Here is an 18,541-nt window from a genome sequence, read left to right as displayed (position 1 = left end):
TTCTGTTGGTTTTCAATTATTAGCAATAAGTTTATAAGTCCTATTATAAAATAATTAGTGCTTCTTTATATACAAAATACATTTTAATTCTCAAACTTGAAAAAAATATCTTTTATTTTGCAGAAACAGCACAAGACATCCGAAAGGTGAGCACGATCATGTTTCTTTTAACACTTTGATTGTGGGCCTCCTTTGTCTCAGTGCTTTTCCTTTACAGTATGTCTTAATCCAGCCTGCATTTTCATTCCAGACAGAGCCTTTACATTTTGGCAATCTTATATTTGTTTCATGTTTTATAATTTACATTTGATTTAAGGGAAGACTCAACCTTACGCATCTCCTACCTCCTCGTCTTCATCTCTCACAGCTAAAGCAATCATGTGTTGGTCACGCTGCCCCGTGACTCACCTTAGGAAGCACAGTACTGGGGTGTCCAGCTCACTTTGTCCACAGAAGCCCCCTTCTCAAAACATTAGCCTTCAATCCCAAGGATGAATATGGGACTAAGAATATGGGACTAAGCCACACATGATGACATAGGCCTGGAGACCAGTTACTCAAGAGACTGAGACAGGAGAATCATTTGAGCCCAGGAATTCAAGACCGGCCTGGGCGACATATCGAGGCCTAATTGCAAAAAAAAAAAAAAAATTAAAAATAAAAAAAAACTAAGAATATGATTCTACGGCTGGTATGAGAGGTGTGATGATATGTGATGTAGTGAAACTTGCCATACAAATTACAGACTTTTTTTTCCTCTGATGAAAAGATAGGATAGGGAGGGATAAGAATGCTCTCTTACCTGTGAATGTAGCTCAGTGGTAGAGAACATACCTACCCTGCCTGAGTTCCCAGATTCAACCCCCAGAACTGCAAAAAAAAAAAATAATAATAAAATAAATTACCCTTTTGTGAGATATGAATCCATTACCTGCAAAGAGTAGGTACTGTTTCCTGACCTGAGTGATTCTTCCAATATGGCTGCTGATCAGTTGGCTTAATTAAGCAAAGTTAGAAAATTAACTGTGGCTTCTTCTGTGTCTATAAAGATGTAGCTCTGAATATCTTGCTCCACAATTCCATATACCAGGGCTTACCACAGGGCCGGAGTGGCCCTCTTAACAAAGGCTTACCTTTCCAGTAAAGCAGTGTAAATATCAACACAGTCTTATGTTAAAGTGATTTTTATGGCTCAGAGCATAGATAGTTTTTCAGATAGTATATATTTTTCTTTGAAAGAATCTGAAACATATAAACAATTTGTTGTCCTGAAATACAGCATAAAATTTTGATTTTGTAGTCTTTGTTTTCATAAATGGGGTCATTACAGAAGGTGCCTGTTGTATCTTATATCTATCTGGATATCCCCCCACAGCCTCATGTGGTCCTCAGTGGCACTTTTTGGATTGGGCTAGATCTAGAGTGTATGATTCTGGGATTAAAGGTGTGTGGTACTAAATTAGTCCGCTGATTAGAATTAGCATAGTTCTAGGTGTGGATAATGGAAGCCCCACCCTGGGCGTGGATGCCACCAATCAAGGGAGAGAGGGAAGGCAGGCTGCTGCTTGTTGCTTGCTGACTTCTGCCTGCCATGCACTATTTCTGCTCTGCATCACCCTTCTGCCATGCCACCCTGCCTGGGAACCAGCCAAGTATGGACTGAGACCTTTACAACTGTGAGCTAAAATAAATCTTTCCTTTAACTTGTGGGTGTCAGGTATTTTGTCTCAGCAACAAGAAAGTTAGCTAAGACAGTGCCTTGCTCTCTAAGGTAGTCAAAGTAGGATAGTGGAGCCAAGACACTTACAGTACTAAGTGAATTTTAGAGTTCCAACACTAAAGACTTCTTGAAACTTTCTATGAGAGCACTCAAGCCAGGCTCCTATGGAAAGTAATTAAACCATCTAAAGTCAGAAGACAAGAAAGAAAACACCCATAAGCTCTTTTTAGTAGCAAAATTCTATCTCCTAGTAGTAATGTCCTCAATGTATAGTAAAAGCAGGGATAGGAGATTTACTTATAATTAAGTAGCTCATAATAAGAAATATTCCTTAATAATAACTTAATATTTCTCCCAAAATATATTCTGAAAGTATGTGTGTGTGTGTGTGTGTGTGTGTGTGTGTGTGTGTGTGTGTGTGTGTTGGGTTAAACTCATAGCAGCTCAAATTAAGACATGGACCCAAATATAGTTCTGCCGTTTATTAACTATATGACTATAGGTATTGCTTAACCTTACCAGGACTTAACTTCCTAATTTATGCAATTGTTATAAAGATTAAATATGATAATATATTTTAAGTGATTAATATGTCATTGTTTGGCACAAAGTGAGTGTATTTACTCATTTTATTTATTTATTTATTTATTGGTACATTTTAGGTATATAATACAGTTACATTCATCATTGGGATCTTGTACCTCTATAGGATGTATCTTGGTTCTTATTTTTTCCCCATTCCCCTGGCCTCCCTTCAATCCCTCTACCCTTCCCTGTTTACAAAGACTTTGTTTCATTTTTTTTCCTTTTCTTTTATTTTTCTTTTCCCTTCTTACCTTTCCCCTACCCCTCCCACTTCCCCTATACCTTTAGACTTTTTCTTCCTATTACACAATATCAATTAAATATTTTGATCCTTATTTACACTTTTAGTTTATCACATCAGAGGAAATTAATCTTTCTACCTACAAAATAATATCACAGTAATCCACTCCATAAAAGAAGTTCCATATTATAAATAAATAACACTCCATTGTTTCTTTTGCTTAGAAATCATTAACATCACTCATATTTTACTTCCTAACTGGCAATCAAATGTTACTTAACTAAATATATTTTGAAAGAAAACAAAAATAACAGTGCTTAACAATGGATTAAATTACAACCCTACAACAAAGGCTCTGCCTAGAATCTATAAAGAGAGATAATTCTGGCCAGGCTCATGGTGGGTTGGCTGATTTGAGGAAACACTTGGGGTATGTAGTGGGGTTGCCCAGGAGAGACTCCTGGCATACGGGAAACCAAGATAAGACTCCTGTGAGTCAAACTCTCTTTCAGAAGTCTCAGATAGAAACCAGACACCACGGCCCTTGACACCTACATATATTCATTTATGCAATCGATATCTGCCACGTGCACACCAGACTTCTTTGAAGTGTCTAAGAGTTGTCTATATTTAGCTGACATCCTGCTTTGGGGAAAAAGTTTTGGAGTCAGGCTTGGATTTGAGTCCTAGACGTATTACCAAAGAGTAGAGCAAGTTACTGAATCTTCAAGAACCTAGATTTCTTTACTATATGAAAGTATAGTATACATCAAAAAATGTGTACATCAGGAAAAGAAAAACTTACATGAATATTTTAATACTAAATCTATTTGGACATCATGAGATTAATACAAGTTACGGTTGGCCTCTGCAATTGCAAGAGGTGCTCAAAGCGGTGGCCATTAGCTTCCAGACATTTATCAGTAGGATGGACTGCAGAAGTGTGTATACTTATTTTGGCAGACTCTGTATTAGTGTAATATCTAATTTGCAAAGTGATTTTGAATTTTAACTTTGGAGCATATCTGCCAATTGCCAACAGCCAAGTTTCTAAATGAATTAATTCTTGCCCTTTCTGCTCCTTTTCCAAAAGTGGGAAGTGCTTTTCAATTCAATTAAAATCAACATTGTCTTCTTTAAAGAATACGGCAGTGTAGTGGCAGAGGCCACGTGCAGGTACAGGAGAAATTCCCAAGTCCTGTGGCAGTCCCGTGGAGCTGTAATTCATTGGCATATTTCTGTCTTCCTCAGGTTTCTAGAGAGGAAGGCACTGCCCAGCGGACTTCTGTAGGGCCTTCTCCAGCCCAGAGGAATAGTCAGCCCAGCAGTTCCGCCATCCTCAGCGCGCTTCACGGGGATGGCGCCATCAGAAACATCTGGACTGATCACCAGATTCGGCAGGCCTTGTTCCCCAGCCGCCGGACCCCGCAGGAGAACGATGATGATGAAGACGACTACCAGATGTTTGTGCCGTCCTTTTCCTCTTCAGATTTGAATTCGGTCAGGCTGTGTGAAGAGAACAGCACTTCGAGCCGCCCTTGCAGCTGGCACATGGGGCAGATTGAGTCCACAGAGACCTCAGGCACTGTCCACAGGATTGTCCGACGGGCCAGCAGTGCTGGTGAGAGCAACACCTGCCCTCCTGAAATAAGAGTTAGGGACAGCAGCGGCTCTCAGTACAGCCCCCGGAGGGAACTGCAGAATGGCCCTCACACGGAAGGGCAGGACAGGGTGACTCCTTTTGGGTCAGCTGTGGAGTTGACGATTGATGACATAGACCATGTCTACGATAACATAAGTTACGAAGACTTGAAGCTGATGGTTGCTAAACGGGAAGAAGCTCAATCTACTCCCCTCAAATCAGCCAGGGATTCCGTTCGCCCCAAAAGCACCCCAGAGCTCACCTTCTCAAAGAGGCAAACTGGCCACAGCACAGGTCCTCTACACTCGAGGAGACATGGAGAGCTCGGCAGCCAGGGGGTGTCTAACCAAAGTGTGCAGGAGCTCCAGGAGGAGGAAGAAAACATCTATGACACCATACGGCTCCCAGACCCACCGTCCCTGGATTTCAAGTGCAGCAGCCTAAAGCGGCCCAAAAGGAGCACCTTCCTGGGTCTGGAGGCTGACTTTGCCTGCTGTGACAGCCTCAGGCCGTTTGTGTCCCAGGATAGCCTCCAGCTGAGCGAGGAGGATGGGCCTTACCATCAGGGGCCTCCAGATAGTGACTATTTGAGCTTGCTGTATAACTCTTCAGATAAGTCCCTGTCTGATAAGCTGTCTGAGGAGGTCGATGAAATCTGGAATGACCTCGAAAATTACATCAAGAAAAACGAAGACAAAGCTAGAGACCGTCTCCTGGCAGCGTTTCCCGTGAGCAAAGATGACGTGCCCAGCCGGCTGCATGCTGAGAGCGCCCCGGAGCTGAGCCGGGACGCAGGGCCCACCACGTCCACACTCTCCCTTCCCGAGAGTCAGGCTTTCCGCACACCAGTGAAGAGCAGGGTCGTCAGGCCTGGCCAGACCACCTGCCCAGCGGAGGAAGACCTGATTTCCGCAGAAGGCTCCTTTCTGAGCTTCAGCCGCCTCTCTGTGGCCAGCGAGATGCCCCATGTGGACAATCCCTATGATCTGGTCCACAGCAGCCTGCCCCCCACAGACCCAGAGAACCCTGACCCTGGTGTGGATGGTCCAGATAAGACCAAAAGCCGGGTCTTCATGATGGCGAGACAGTACAGTCAGAAGATCAAGAAGGCAAATCAGCTTTTGAAAGTGAGGAGTCCGGAGTTGGAGCAGCAGCCAGCCAGTCAGCATCCTAAACCCACACCCAAGGACCTGGCAGCCATCCTAGAAGAGAAGAGGCAAGGAGGCCCAGCCATTGGTATGTTTACACCGCTTTTCTTCCTTCTTGGCTGTAAGGTGGGAGAGCAGGTGCCCAGTTCTAAGTGTCCTTAAAGTGGATGCAGCTGTGAGAACAGTCATTTGAGTGTTCCTACCTCAAATATCACAGACAAAGCCATGGGCAGCTTTTCCCGCTTCACTAAATTGTACTGCAGCAGCATGATGTGACGTCAGAGGATTATGGTGTATGTGTAACATTGCCACTGTGGAAGTGATTTATTTTTTGAAAGTTTTCTCTAATGGAACATAAAGTATGAAAAAAAGCGACCAGTTTTAATTTGTGCTACAGCTTTTCTCTGTGTATCAGTAATATGTTAGGAGAAAGAACGGTTTACAAAGTCTTTCCAGGCTTGGAAGCTGACAGAATGGGATTTGCTCTTTGCTCCGACTCCCTGCTAAAGTGCCTATTCCTGCAAACACAGAGGCAAAAAACCAAAACCAAAAAAAAAAAAAAAAAAAAAAAAGGCATTTTCACATTTTTCCTGTTTCACACTTTTCTTAGCTAACTGTGCAGTTCAGTGGTTTTCTCACATATTTTGGCTGCTACTTGATTTTTAAAATAGCATCTCATTCGGAATCCTTATTTATGCTTTCAGTAATCTTAATTCTTGAGTTAGACCTCCTCCGCAGAGCATAATAACTAGGTCAGGGTCTTAGGTGTGACAGTGGTACGATCAGGGGTCCAGGAATGAGAAGTACAGGTTTGACTTTGCTGAAGGACTAGAACTCTGACTTGGGGGAAGGGCTCAGGTGTGAATAGAGCAGATGACAGTCCTGAATGAGCTGAAGAACTTCTTGCCTCCAGACCCAGAGAGATTTCTAAAGTAAGGCCCAGGAATCTGCATTTTAAACAACTGGGCCTTTCCCCTCATACTTTAAGAAATCCTGCCCTAGATTTTCTGACAAAGGACCACCTTGGTATGAAAAAAAGAGTCAGTTCTCCAATTAAAAGTAAAAAGCCAGTGGCTTTGTATTAACAGGTTTGGCTGATAAGCTTCATAGGTACTGGGCACCCTGGGATGTGTTGATACTGCTAATTTGGGTATGTTGTTGCCACTGACCTCCTTTCTTTGGAATCTATTTATTTATCTATGTGGAAACCAGAGCGAAGAAGGTGCTATCGAAATCCTAAGTGAATAACAATGATGAGAATCTGTAAGGGATTTTTTTTTTCAGTCTGGGAGTATTTAAGAATTATCTAAACTAAAGCTTTCATCTTTAGTACAATTTCCAATCAAAAATGAAGACTTAGAATTGATTCCCTGAAGGGTTTATAGGCTCTTTAAGGTCTTCTTCTTTTTAACAAAATAAAAGTTAACAATGACTATCACATGAATTTGACAGACTGTATCACATATATTTTTCTTCTCATAATAATGCTAAAAGTAATTTCTGTCCCTTTTCCAATGCCAGCTGGTTTGTTGTTATACAGTACTCAGAGAAAGCAACTAAGCTCCAGCTGCTGGAGGACTATTTTGGGGAGGCATAGATGGCCTGAGAAACAGGTGTATATTGGCAGTTGCAACCACTGCCTGAGTCTGGGTTGGGGTTTTTAGAATCAGAGACAATAAACCAGGCGTGGTGGCGCACGCCTGTAATCCCAGCACTCAGGAGGCTGGGGCAAGAGGATCGCTGTGAGTTCGAGACCAGCCTGGGCTACATAGTGAGTTCCAGGGCAGTCTCAACTACATAGCGAGACCCTGTCTCAAAAAAAAACAAAAAAATAGAATCAGAGACAATAAATACTAAGCTTTCTGAGGACGACAGACCAGGTCAGCACACTATTGTCTAAAGAGTGGTAATTGCTTGGGCAGGTTGTTTGGAATATATGACATCCATTAAGATGCAAAACACTTAATCTTGATTGAAGCATGCCCTCCCATACTAAGCAACTGAGAATTACAGCTACTTTGAATAGTCTTTTTACCTACCTTTTTTTTTCAGATTAGGGTTCTTTGGCTTCTTTTAATTTTTGGTTCTCCTGTTTGTTTTATCTCCTGGTATCTTCTCGGGATCTCTTGGGATCCCATGGAATCTCTTCTCAGCTTTGCACCTGGGTCCTTTCTTGACATTGTGGGCTACCTCCGATGTCCTCCCCAACAAAGAGGAGAGGATCCCTCCCAAAGCACCTTCCAACAGTGCTGTCTGTCCTGGCCTTCTGGCAGGAGCACATCCCTAGGGCCTGCCACTCTCGGACCTGGCGAATTAAATCCATGTCTCCTCCATCTGGGTGATCGAGACCACTTCCTGTGCCCACCAGGCTTTCCATCAGTTGACATGATGACTCCTTTTCTCTTTCTTGTTTATCTGGGCACAGGACGTCCTACTCGAATGGACCGATTCTCCAGACTTCTGCGTATGGGCCTTGCCACTTTGCCAGGAGCTTGCTCTCGGTGTTGTGCGGAAGGAGGAGCGCCCTATTCACCTGCTGAAACTCTCGAGCATCTTTATTGAACTCTCTACCAGGGGTCTACAGGCCCCGGGTCAGATTTCCGACTCTAAATCACCCAACCAGGTCCAGTTGCTCCCACATTTTAGAGCCTGTTGTAGCATGCCAGCCATCTTGTTCAGACACACCTCGCTCCTGATAGTTTTTCAGATCAAGCAGAGGCCTTTGGGTTCCTATTTTTTTATGCAGTTTCGTGTGGTAGAACACTCTGTACAGGCTTGAGAAATGTTCCTTGTGTAAAGTAGGGAAGGCACAACTTTATGCTGTTGATGATATCTCAGGGACCATGAGAAACATTCATTTTAATCTTCTGTCTTGGAAACAGCATATTTGATATTTCCCTTGGCAGGGCTTACTTCAAATTTTTATCTGGAATCATAAGAACTCCAGCTTTCAAACATTCAGAAAGGAAAATAAGCCTGAGATTATCATGTAATGGTAATGTACATGTTCTGTAAAGACTAAGGGCACAGCCAGCTGACTGGCTAGAGAAGGTGTCTCAGGATGACTTTCCTGTGTGTCTGCCTCAGGGGACCTTGTCTGTCATCCCCATTGGTATCATACAAGTTATGGGCTCTTTTAGGTGGTCAAGACAAAAACAAACTTAGATAAGTACAATATGTTTTCTACCAGTGAGATATTTCATTCATAAATGATAAATGGTCAACTCTTTGCTATTAAAGATAAACTGTGCCCACTGTGAATTGTCTATAGGAAACGTTTTAATCCAAAGCAGTCTTCCTGCCTCCACTTTTACTCTTATGGCCTGATTAACAGGCTGTTTTTCTATACCCAGGGGCCTGAGCTCAGGAAAAGCCCATCCATTTTTAAGCTTATGCTTAAAATAAAGTGAAAGAATAAAAAAAATATTATCTGCGTAATAAAGTAGCTTTGGAGACCAATTTCTTTCTAGAGCTATGGTTGTGCTATGTAGTAGGCTGAACAAAATGTGTAGTTTGTAGCATTTTTCTGCAAGATCAAAAGCTCATAGACTACCTGGGGTAAGCTAGCCTATAAAAAACAAAGAGCAACACAATGTTGTGGTGTGTGTGTGTGCGCATGTGTACGTGTAAACATAAGATAAATCAGAGAAGATAAATCAATTAGCAGAGGATCCAGTGAAGACTGGAGAATCTTGACAAATAGATGGGATCTGATTAAGCAAAGGAAGTAAAAAGTATGAGAAAGAAGGCAAAGACATAAAAGATACTATGGATACTTTGGACAGTACATGTTTCCGATTAGCTGGGCTAACGTCAAGAGTACAGACTATATTTTTTATTAAATTTTGATACTAGGCTTGTCTGAATTTTGAATTAGTTTTGCTTTCCCCCGAACTGTACTCTCCTTGGACTCTTCTAAAAGATCAGAGCCTTCCTGACTCCAATGGGAAACAAGGCTCAGTGCAGCGGAGTACAGGAGAATGAGTGTGCAGGGCGCCTCTCTGCCTTTGTCTGGAGGTCCAGCTGCCTTTGGCTGGGCCCTCATAGTTAATGAAACATTACAGGCTTTAGGATGGTGAATGCAGGTACACTGGTATCCAAAGAAACTTTCACATGCTCTTTCTTCAGGTATTGTTAAATCTTACTTGGTACTAAGAGTTTTTGCTCGAACATTTGAGAAATCTCCCAAATTTTGATTACTAGAAATTTCTAAACTAATATACTCTGTCCTTGCAAAGAAATTTGGAGTTGAAAACCCAAGCGATCTGAATTTAGGCTCTGTAATGAGCTGCTAGATATTTACTTTAATTGCAGGGAACAGAAGGTGAAGGAACAGAGAGACGAACCGGTTGTGGTTAAAGGGCACACAGTAACAGCTAGTTGTTTCTGTCATCAAAGAAGATAGACTCAGACATGGCCAGTGGGAAAGAAATGGCAAAAACAAATTAAATGAGTACTTAACTTCACATTCAAGGGTAATTTACTAATGACAGTTACTAACAATATAAATAGTTCAAAGAAGAAGAGGAAGAAAACATAAAGTAATTTGCTGTATGTAACAGACAAGATAGATAGATTTCCTTCACAGAGATGATGTAGGTGATCTGAGCAACTTACACGCTGCCTGGAGTCCTTTGATTCTAGGGTGGTCGTGTGCATGCCCAGATTAGACAGAGGAATAGCTCTTGAAAATGACATTTAAACACTGCATTTAAATCAGTCATGGCCCAAGAGAATGTTCTAACCATATTATGGCACAGCTCGTATCTTTAGAAGTGTCGGTACTGAGAAGTACAACAAAGGGAAGAATGGGAAAAGCTTTATAGAAATAACTGCCAAGTCCTATTCTTGAGCAAGTAGATAGAGAACAGTGGATTGTTACATGGATACACAAGTGGCTCATTAATGGCTTGGAGACATGAGCTGAAGCACTCCCCTTCTTCCAGTAGGAAGAGAGAAGGGAGGTAGTCTGGTGGTTTGAAGTTCTGGAGGGGAGGGCCTCCCTAGACATTGGTTCCCCGGATGGACGGTGCCACTGGAGAGCTGTCTGGAAACCAGAACTGCAGGAACACACTACTCTAGAAGTAGTCCGGAGCAAACAGGGGTGGCGAGAAGCCAGGGCTAGCCACAGCATTGTGCATGTGTTCTCGCTTCCTTTAGTGACTGTTTGAACCATTTTGGTTTTTATTATTTATTTTTATTGCCTTATTTACTTGCTTCCTCTGGCATTCGGGATTGAACCCAGAGCCTCACACTTCTATGCAAGCATTCTAATGCAGAGCTATATGCCCAGCTGAACTAAGTTTTATTGACCTAGTTTAAGTGCTGACATTTCCTGCTTTTAGGATGCCTGTTTTCAACACTGACAGGGAAAGTGGATGTGCAGCCCAGGAGTAGAGTGCTTGCCTAGCATGCACAAGGCCCTGAGTTGAATCCTGAGCACATAAAAAAAAAAAGAAAGAAAAAGTAGCCCTAGAAATTTTCATTACAATCAGTGGATACTTGCAGACCTACTGTTGAAATAGAATCATGCATAATTCAATCAAATTAAATGAACTTTTTGATGGTGTTTCTATTTTTATTAATTTTTATTAATTGTAGGTTATTTTTATTAGTTTATGTTCAACAATTACTCATCTTCCAACTTTAATTAAAGGACTATCTACTGTTTAAGGTTTTTAAAAAATATATTGATTAGATGCCAGGTGTGATGGTGCACGCCTGTATCACAACACTGGGGAGGCTGAGGTAGGAGGATCACTGTGAGGTTGAGGTCAGTCTGGACTGCATAGCAAGACTCTGTCTAAAAAAAAAAAACAAATAAAAAGTATATTGATTAAAATGTTATATCCTTATATTTTATCTTCATCTGTAGGAAGAATCTGATGTGTACTTATTGTCTCAATATTTGCCTTCCAGGTGCCAGAATTGCTGAGTATTCCCAGCTCTATGACCAGATTGTGTTCAGGGAGACACCTCCTAAAATTAAGAAGAACAGCTGGGCCAGTGTGCAGGAACCCGCCCACCTTAGGGCCACGTCGCCTTCCCAGACACACCATGGCAGTGAGGAGTGGCTTTGGCATTCGACCTACAGTAACGGAGAGTTAGCAGATTTCTGCCCCCCGCCAGAGCAAGACTTGAAGTCAAAATATCCCACTTTAGAAACGAGTACAAAAAGTCCTCCTAGACACCTGTCTGCAGCTTGCTCCGTGCCTTCTCTGCAAGTGTGTGACAATCTGATAGGCTCCACACAGAGGTGCAGTGTGGTAGTGAGTCAGCCCCACAAAGAGAACTCCTGTCAGGGCCACCTTTACAGCTCACTGGGTCGCAAAGGCGTGAGTGCTAAGGCTCAGCCCTACAACAGGTCCCAGTCTTCATCTTCCATTTTGATCAACAAGTCACTGGACTCCATCACCTACCCCAGTGAGGTGGGCAAGCCGCAGCCATCGCCTGTGCATCAGGGCTCCAGGAGTGGGAGCCACCAGGATTTGGTGCCAGGTGTTGCTGACCCAGGTCATCAGGGCCCTGAAAAGCACTCCGATCTCACACTCCAAGACTCACAAAAAGTTCTGGTAGTAAATCGAAATTTACCCTTAAATGCCCAAATAGCGACACAGAACTATTTTTCCAATTTCAAAGAGACTGAAGGAGATGAAGATGACTACGTGGAAATCAAGTCAGAGGAAGATGAGGTGGAGCTGGAGCTGCCTCAGAGTCACAGAAGGAAATCTGACTCCAAGACCATGGACGCTGACTTTTCTAACAGCGCCTGCAGCAGCCACACATCTTACACTCTGAATACTCCATGCACTCCAAAGGAGCCAAGAAACAGCAAGCTTGGGCTTTCACCATATCTGACGACATATAATGACTCTGACAAACTGAATGACTATCTCTGGCGGGGGCCATCACCTAGTCAACAAAATATTGTCCAGTCTCTAAGGGAAAAATTTCAGTGTCTCAGTTCAAGCAGTTTTGCCTAAAGTTCTTAACAGTGGCTGCCTGAATTAACTACTTCTTGTGCTCATAAATTACAGATACTGTACTGAGGAGGTGTTTTATTTGTCCCAGGTTAAAACGATTTTGTGATAACAGGAGGTATAAAATGTACTTTCTTTTAAAGCACAGCTTTTTGAACCAGCTGGTCATACAGCCAGGATTGTAGCAAATGTCAGCCTCTAACAGCATCTTTTTGATGTCAGTTGTCTTCATGTTATGTACATAAGTCAATCTTACTTGAAATTTTTTAGACTTTTTTAAATGTGACGACCATATTTTTTTCCATATCCTGACAATAGTGCCCATACTTCAAGAAATACAGTAATCCTCTTGTATTATCCAGAAGTCCCAAGTAGTTTTATCCTGCAATTCAGAGACAGCAAGGAGACCCTCTTCACGTGTTTTAAAAGAAAGAAAACTAACGCTGTTTAATGAATTGTGCTTATATCTGACATTTCTGTTAATTTGTGGCAAGACCCTGGGATGATTTATGCCAGAGATCTCTAATTGGGTGTAATCTCAGTGCCTGTTTTAGGATTTTTCTGCTGGTATTCCTATGTCATTTCATTTCAGTGTAGAAATTGTGTGACTAGGGAAAATTAAAATGTAGCAGGACCAATTTGCCGTAAGCAAAAATTTTACCTGACAGGGCCTGGATTGTGTGCTGCGTATCATTGTTTATATGATTTGTGGGGTGAAATGAACTGTTTCCTTCATGGCTTAATGAAAACCAAGAGCAATAAAATGCAAATTGAGTTAACCACTAGAGAAGACAGAATAACTTCTGGGAACAACTTAATTATCATATTACAGTTAAAAAGGAGGGGGGTGACAAACCAAATCACTTCACTATACCCTTATGTGTGTCCATCTCTAACAAACATCAAGTAAACCAGAAACTAAAGAAGGACAAAGCACTTTAAAGTTACCCTTTCCAGAGCAGTTTCTCATATGCACCTTCCTGAGTATTTAAACTCTGCCAATGAACCTACTAGGGAATTACTGGCCGTGGGAATGAAGAAAGAACTTATTTTCTAAAAAATACATAATGAGAGCCTTTTTTCCATTGTTTAGAGGCATATTAGAGAATAGGGTTTGGTTACTAGGTTCTGACTAAGAACATTTCTATGTTGTCATTATAGTCTTTATAAAGCATTTCTTTGTGATGTTATATATTAACCTAGCTCCTTATGGAAGGAAATAGAAGACCAAAAGGAAAACATTGTGAGTAAGAAGCAAATTCAAAGAAGCTAAAGAGAAAAATGAAGGCAGATTTTGCCACTTTATAAAAATATTCTATTAAAGTCTGCATTAGTACGTGAAGAATATTTTCTCACAGTGCCCTTTATATTCTCATTTTAAGCAGTTGTACATTGTGGCCCTTCCTCATACTCTCATTTCCATTTTACTTTCTTTTCTCTTTATTCTAATTAAAAGTCCATTAAAACAACCAGTTTCCATCTTTAAAACTACGATAATCTGTGTAGAGAAAGGAGACCAGGATTTTCATTGACAGGTAAGCAATAATATTGAATCTGTAACATCTTCCATAATCTTTTCCCTCTTTTTAAACTCTATGCCTCTTTTTCTTACCTGTAAAACATAAAATGTAACTATATTTTACAAATAGGTACTTCAGGCAGTTTTCACTTTGAATAACAAAACAGAACCCAAATTTCTTGTTCTCCGAACTAATCTCTCTTCTAGTAACTCATAAAGACAGAGGCTGAAGATGTAGCTCAGTGGTGAGCACTTGCCTGACACACCCAAGGCCCTGGCATCCATATTAAATAGAACGGCTCTGGAAGCATAGCTCCTTTTATTGCTTTTATTTAAATGTGGTATGAGTTTTCAGTATTAAGCAGCATCAGAAAAGACAGGCACCATGAGAAAGTATGTTCTTAGACTTGCTAGAGGTGTATGTACATGCATTTGTATGACCTATTAAACAAAACTACCTGACTCTTGTCCGGGCAGGCAGTTTCCATTTTCATTTTTTGGTCTGTATTACCCAAATTCTACATAGTTGATATTACTGTTGTGTCTGAGTCTCGGAAAGTACCAATTCTTCACACCAGTGTCTCCTTGTACAAACTTTGGTGTCATCCATAGGGATGTGGCCCCCTGCACAAACTCTGTGTGGTCCTTCAGGTTCTAGGACAAATCTGCAGTTTTCCAGATCACTTGTGTGGGCCAGGATGCAGATTTTGAGAGCTGTGTGTACATAAAATCATGTTTGTATGTTTCCTCAGCTATCATTTAAACACTTTTCTTTAAATAAGTTTCTTTTGGAGGTGGGATAGGGATGTATATAATTGATGGAGAAAGTTATATGTACTTAAAAGTTCTTACTGGGTTCCTGTGTGAAAATATCAATTTTTTTTTTACATACTTATTCTTTGTGGGAAAATGCATCTGGGAAGTGTAGTTTAAATACTGTATATAAGATCATGAATGTTAGTAGTACCCATTATTTAATAAAGTTTGTAAAGTGCAAAGTAAATTATAGTGTGGTTTAATGTGTTCAATCGAGAACATCAAGATTTCCAAACTATGCTTAGCTATATCAGGTTGTCTCGCCTATTGTGCAGAAAATGGTTCAGGGTAATGACGATACACTATTTCCAGTGGCCCCTGACAGACCGTGTTTTTGTGTGTGTCTTTGAATTACCTCTGAAATACTGAATTTCATGTCTGAGACAATTTTTGTTTTCTTGATAGGTTGAATTAGGTCAATCACAGAGTTACCTTTCCAAAAAAAATTGGGAGATATCCTTTTAACTATTTCATTATTAAATCAAAAAATTAACGTAAAAGTTTTTAGCATAATCTGAGGTTTATTTCATGTCACTGCACTTTTTTTTTCTTTTTTTTTTTTTTCTTTTTGCACCGGGGATCAAACTCAGGACCTTGAGCTTGTGAGGCAGGCTCCAAACCACTGAGCTAAATCCCCGGCCCCACATCACTGCACATTTTGAATTTACTTTGAGTCAGAAACTTTAGAGAGAATGAAGGCATGCTGATATAATTTGGTAAATCCATTTCCAAATACAAACATAAAACCCTATTCCATTCTAATAAAAATAGAGGTCTGGTTTACCTTACACATAGAGAAAAATAGCTTAAATTTTTTTTCTTTAGAGTATTTTAGAGTCAGGTTTCTCACCTTCACCTTGAGAAGACCTCAGTTCAGCCTTTTCTTGATGGTTTGCTATGTAAGTCATGAGTTCAGTTTAGAGAAGCCAGTAGCTATAGAAAACCTATGCTCTGTGTAAATCTGTTACATGAATTACATCCACAGGAGAAAGAAAAATCCTAAAATGTCAATTAAGTTGTCTTTTGATGTAAAAACATGTTAAACCTCGGGCTCAGGATTTAGCTCAGTGGTTCTACGGCCTGCCTCACAAGCACAAGGACCTCAGTTTGATCCCTGGTCCCCAGTACCAAAAAGAAAAGTTAAATCTCTTACTTTGAAGAGCAGGTGTTGACAATGCTTCCAGAGCTCTCATGCTCTGTCTGCTGCATCACTGTCTCTAGCATGATAACTATGCTCAATTTTTTCACCCAGAAAGGGATTACAGTGAAATAAACTGTTTTCACTTTTTTTGTTGTTGTTGTTGCTGATTTACATGTGTTGATATGCATTTTACTTTATATCTTGTCCTGTGGAACAGATCTGTATAATTGTAAACTAATAAAATCTGGATGTTTGGTTTATAGCATACCTGAAAGATCTTCTGTAGGAGATCAAATTTGCTTTTCAGAAGAATGTTCTAAAATGTGTGCTACAGTTCTCTGATTTGACTCACTGAAATGGAAATGCTTTTCTCGACTCTGCACAGTGCCAAGCAATTCCTAGGTGTCCAATATATAATGACTGAAGAAATAAGAGTTAAAAACTTGTTTGAGCCCCCAAAACATATTCAAATCAGAGACACAGGGAGGAAAGTTAGGAGAACAGCAACTAAGTGGCTTTTAAAAATTCATAGTACCAGGGGTGGTGGGGAATGAGATAAAATAAAAATTTATTTTTTAAAAAATTCACAGTACCCTCAGAAATACAATGTCATCTGTCATCTAACTTTGGATAGTGTCCTATAGGATAGATCAAAAGAAAGTGGGTTGGGGGGATGGTTTTGTTGTTTTGTTTGTTTTTTTGTTTGGGTACCAGGAATCGAACTTGGGACCTTGTGCCTGTGAGGCAGGCGGTGGAATCACTGAGCTAAATCCCCAGCCCTGTTTGTTGTTTGTTTCTTTGTTTTGTTTTGTTTTTGAGCCAGGGCTTCATCATGTAGTTCAGGCTAGTCTTGAACTCACTATGTAGTCCAGGCTGGCCTTGAACTCAGAGCAATCTTCTTGCTTTAGCCTACTGAATGCTGGGATTTTAAATTTGTGCCACCACACCTGGTTAGGAAAGTGGCATTTTAAAAAGGCTTTTTTGCTTTCACCTCTCTTGGATGATAGAATCCTGGAGACACCTACTCGGCAGAGTCCCAGTAACTTTTAAGCCAAGTCTCATGGGCACAGGAAGTAGAATTCTCAGAGCCTCCTCAGACTTGTGCCAAATGCCCTCCTTCCATATCTTTGCTTCTGAGTCTGTGTGGAGAGGACAGAGCACCCTGGATGCAGGTGTGGGCGTGAAGTCAGGTGAGGGGGAGGGAAAGGGCACAGAACACTGAGCCAAAAGAAAAGCTGCCTTGCTTCACCGTGGTGGTGCGTGCCCCTGAGCAGAGTTTACTGTGTGATTTATGACAAGCACCAAACCTCGGTTTTCCTGACCATGGCTTATTCATGATCATACAATGAGGAAGGACTATAAGCTCTAACACTACTTTGCTGAACATGAAAGAACAGGGCTTGATCAGAACCTCTGCTCCCCGGGTCAGCGCCAAGCTCCCAAATGTCTTCCTAACAACTTCTGGCTCTCTCTCTACCTGGGTCTCATGGGACCACCCAGCAAGACCATGTGTAAGCAGATTCCTCCTCTGGGCCAGTTAAATCAGAGGCTTTAAACTACTGGCCCAAGGACTGAAGCTGACTTAGGCAATTTTTTAAAGGTTAAAAAATAAAAATCCAAATCTCCAGCTTCTTTAAAAGTAACAGGGAAATATGAGGCTTATTTGAGGCTGGATTCCAGCGAGAACAAAGTCCAACAAGGGGACCCCTAAAAGTGGTGGCTTCCCTTGATGTTTTGGGGAATCTGTTCCTTTGTTTTCCATTACAGGTTTGATCAGCTGATTTAAAGCAACCCTGGAGTCCTTAGACACAGATGCCAGAGAGAAAGTAAAGGCTATCTTCTTAAGAGAAAATGAATGCTAGCCGCAAAAAGTGTACAGAACACGTGGCTTCTTCAGGGGAATTTTCCCCATGAGCCACTCACTTGTGAATATTATCTGCCTGGCCTCTGAAGACTCCATAGACTGCATGATATGAGACATGATTTCCCACTCCATTCCTTCACTGTTACAGAATCACATAAGGCTTAAACTACCATTTATTTCTATTCTGTTTCTTAAAACCATCTCCAGCCCAGACTTCCCTGCTGAGTGCCAGGAGGATTTTTCCCTCAGGACGTTTCCACCCGAGTTGTCCAAAACTGATGTCATTTCCTCCAACCCAGTGCATGGCCCTGGGGCTCCTCCTCAGTATGCAGAATCACACGTCCAGACCCAAGCAGCATAAAATCTTCCACCCAGCCTTCCACTGTCTGCCTTGCCTGGGGTGTTGTCCCTCTGCTGTCCAGCAGAAAACCTGCTCTCAGCCCTCAACACACAGCTCAGAAACCACTGCTTTAGAGCTGTGAAGGAATTTTATGTGCCTGTGCACTAGTGAGTTAGCCCACCTCAGTTTCAGAGACACTGGCAAAAGATACAAGACTCCTCAATCAGAGATCAAAAGCATGATTCCAGCCGGGCAGGCAGTATGAGCTTCACATTCACAGTCTGGGTGCAGTGCAATGTGTTTGATCCAAACCCCAGTCTCAAAGGGGCAACTGGCAAACCTCCCCTCATATGCACTGCTGCATGGAAGTCTGTGCCACTGGAATGCAAGTTGTTGTGCCAGCTGGCGACTATCACCTCCTGGATCTTATGCCAATCGCGCTGCGGGTGAAGGTGTTGGCCACGGCGGCTTCGCCTCACCCCGCCCCCATCCACCACCGCTGTCCCGAGTAGCCTGTGTGCTTTGGTGGCTGACCCACCCGACAC

The 18,541-nt window shown here is 41.7% G+C and overlaps 1 protein-coding gene across 2 annotated transcripts in view; it reads left to right on the top strand.

Annotated features, from left to right (window-relative positions):
- Nucleotides 1-14,976, top strand: part of Plekhg1 (pleckstrin homology and RhoGEF domain containing G1) — a 162,449-nt gene extending 147,473 nt beyond the window's left edge. For both annotated transcript variants that reach the window (XM_010628840.3, XM_010628842.3), the window contains 3 exons: nt 124-146; nt 3,798-5,424; nt 11,256-14,976. In XM_010628840.3, the coding sequence (XP_010627142.1) occupies nt 124-146; nt 3,798-5,424; nt 11,256-12,319 (2,714 nt within the window). In that variant the 3' untranslated portion in view covers nt 12,320-14,976. The remainder of the gene's footprint in view (nt 1-123; nt 147-3,797; nt 5,425-11,255) is intronic.
- The last annotated feature ends 3,565 nt before the right edge of the window (nt 14,977-18,541 follow it).

The sequence above is a fragment of the Fukomys damarensis genome, unplaced genomic scaffold (genome assembly GCF_012274545.1).
Source record: "Fukomys damarensis isolate Sample0158 unplaced genomic scaffold, DMR_v1.0_HiC HiC_scaffold_14, whole genome shotgun sequence".
Classification (NCBI taxonomy): Eukaryota; Metazoa; Chordata; class Mammalia; order Rodentia; family Bathyergidae; genus Fukomys; species Fukomys damarensis.
This window is presented reverse-complemented; position numbering and strand designations above follow the sequence as displayed.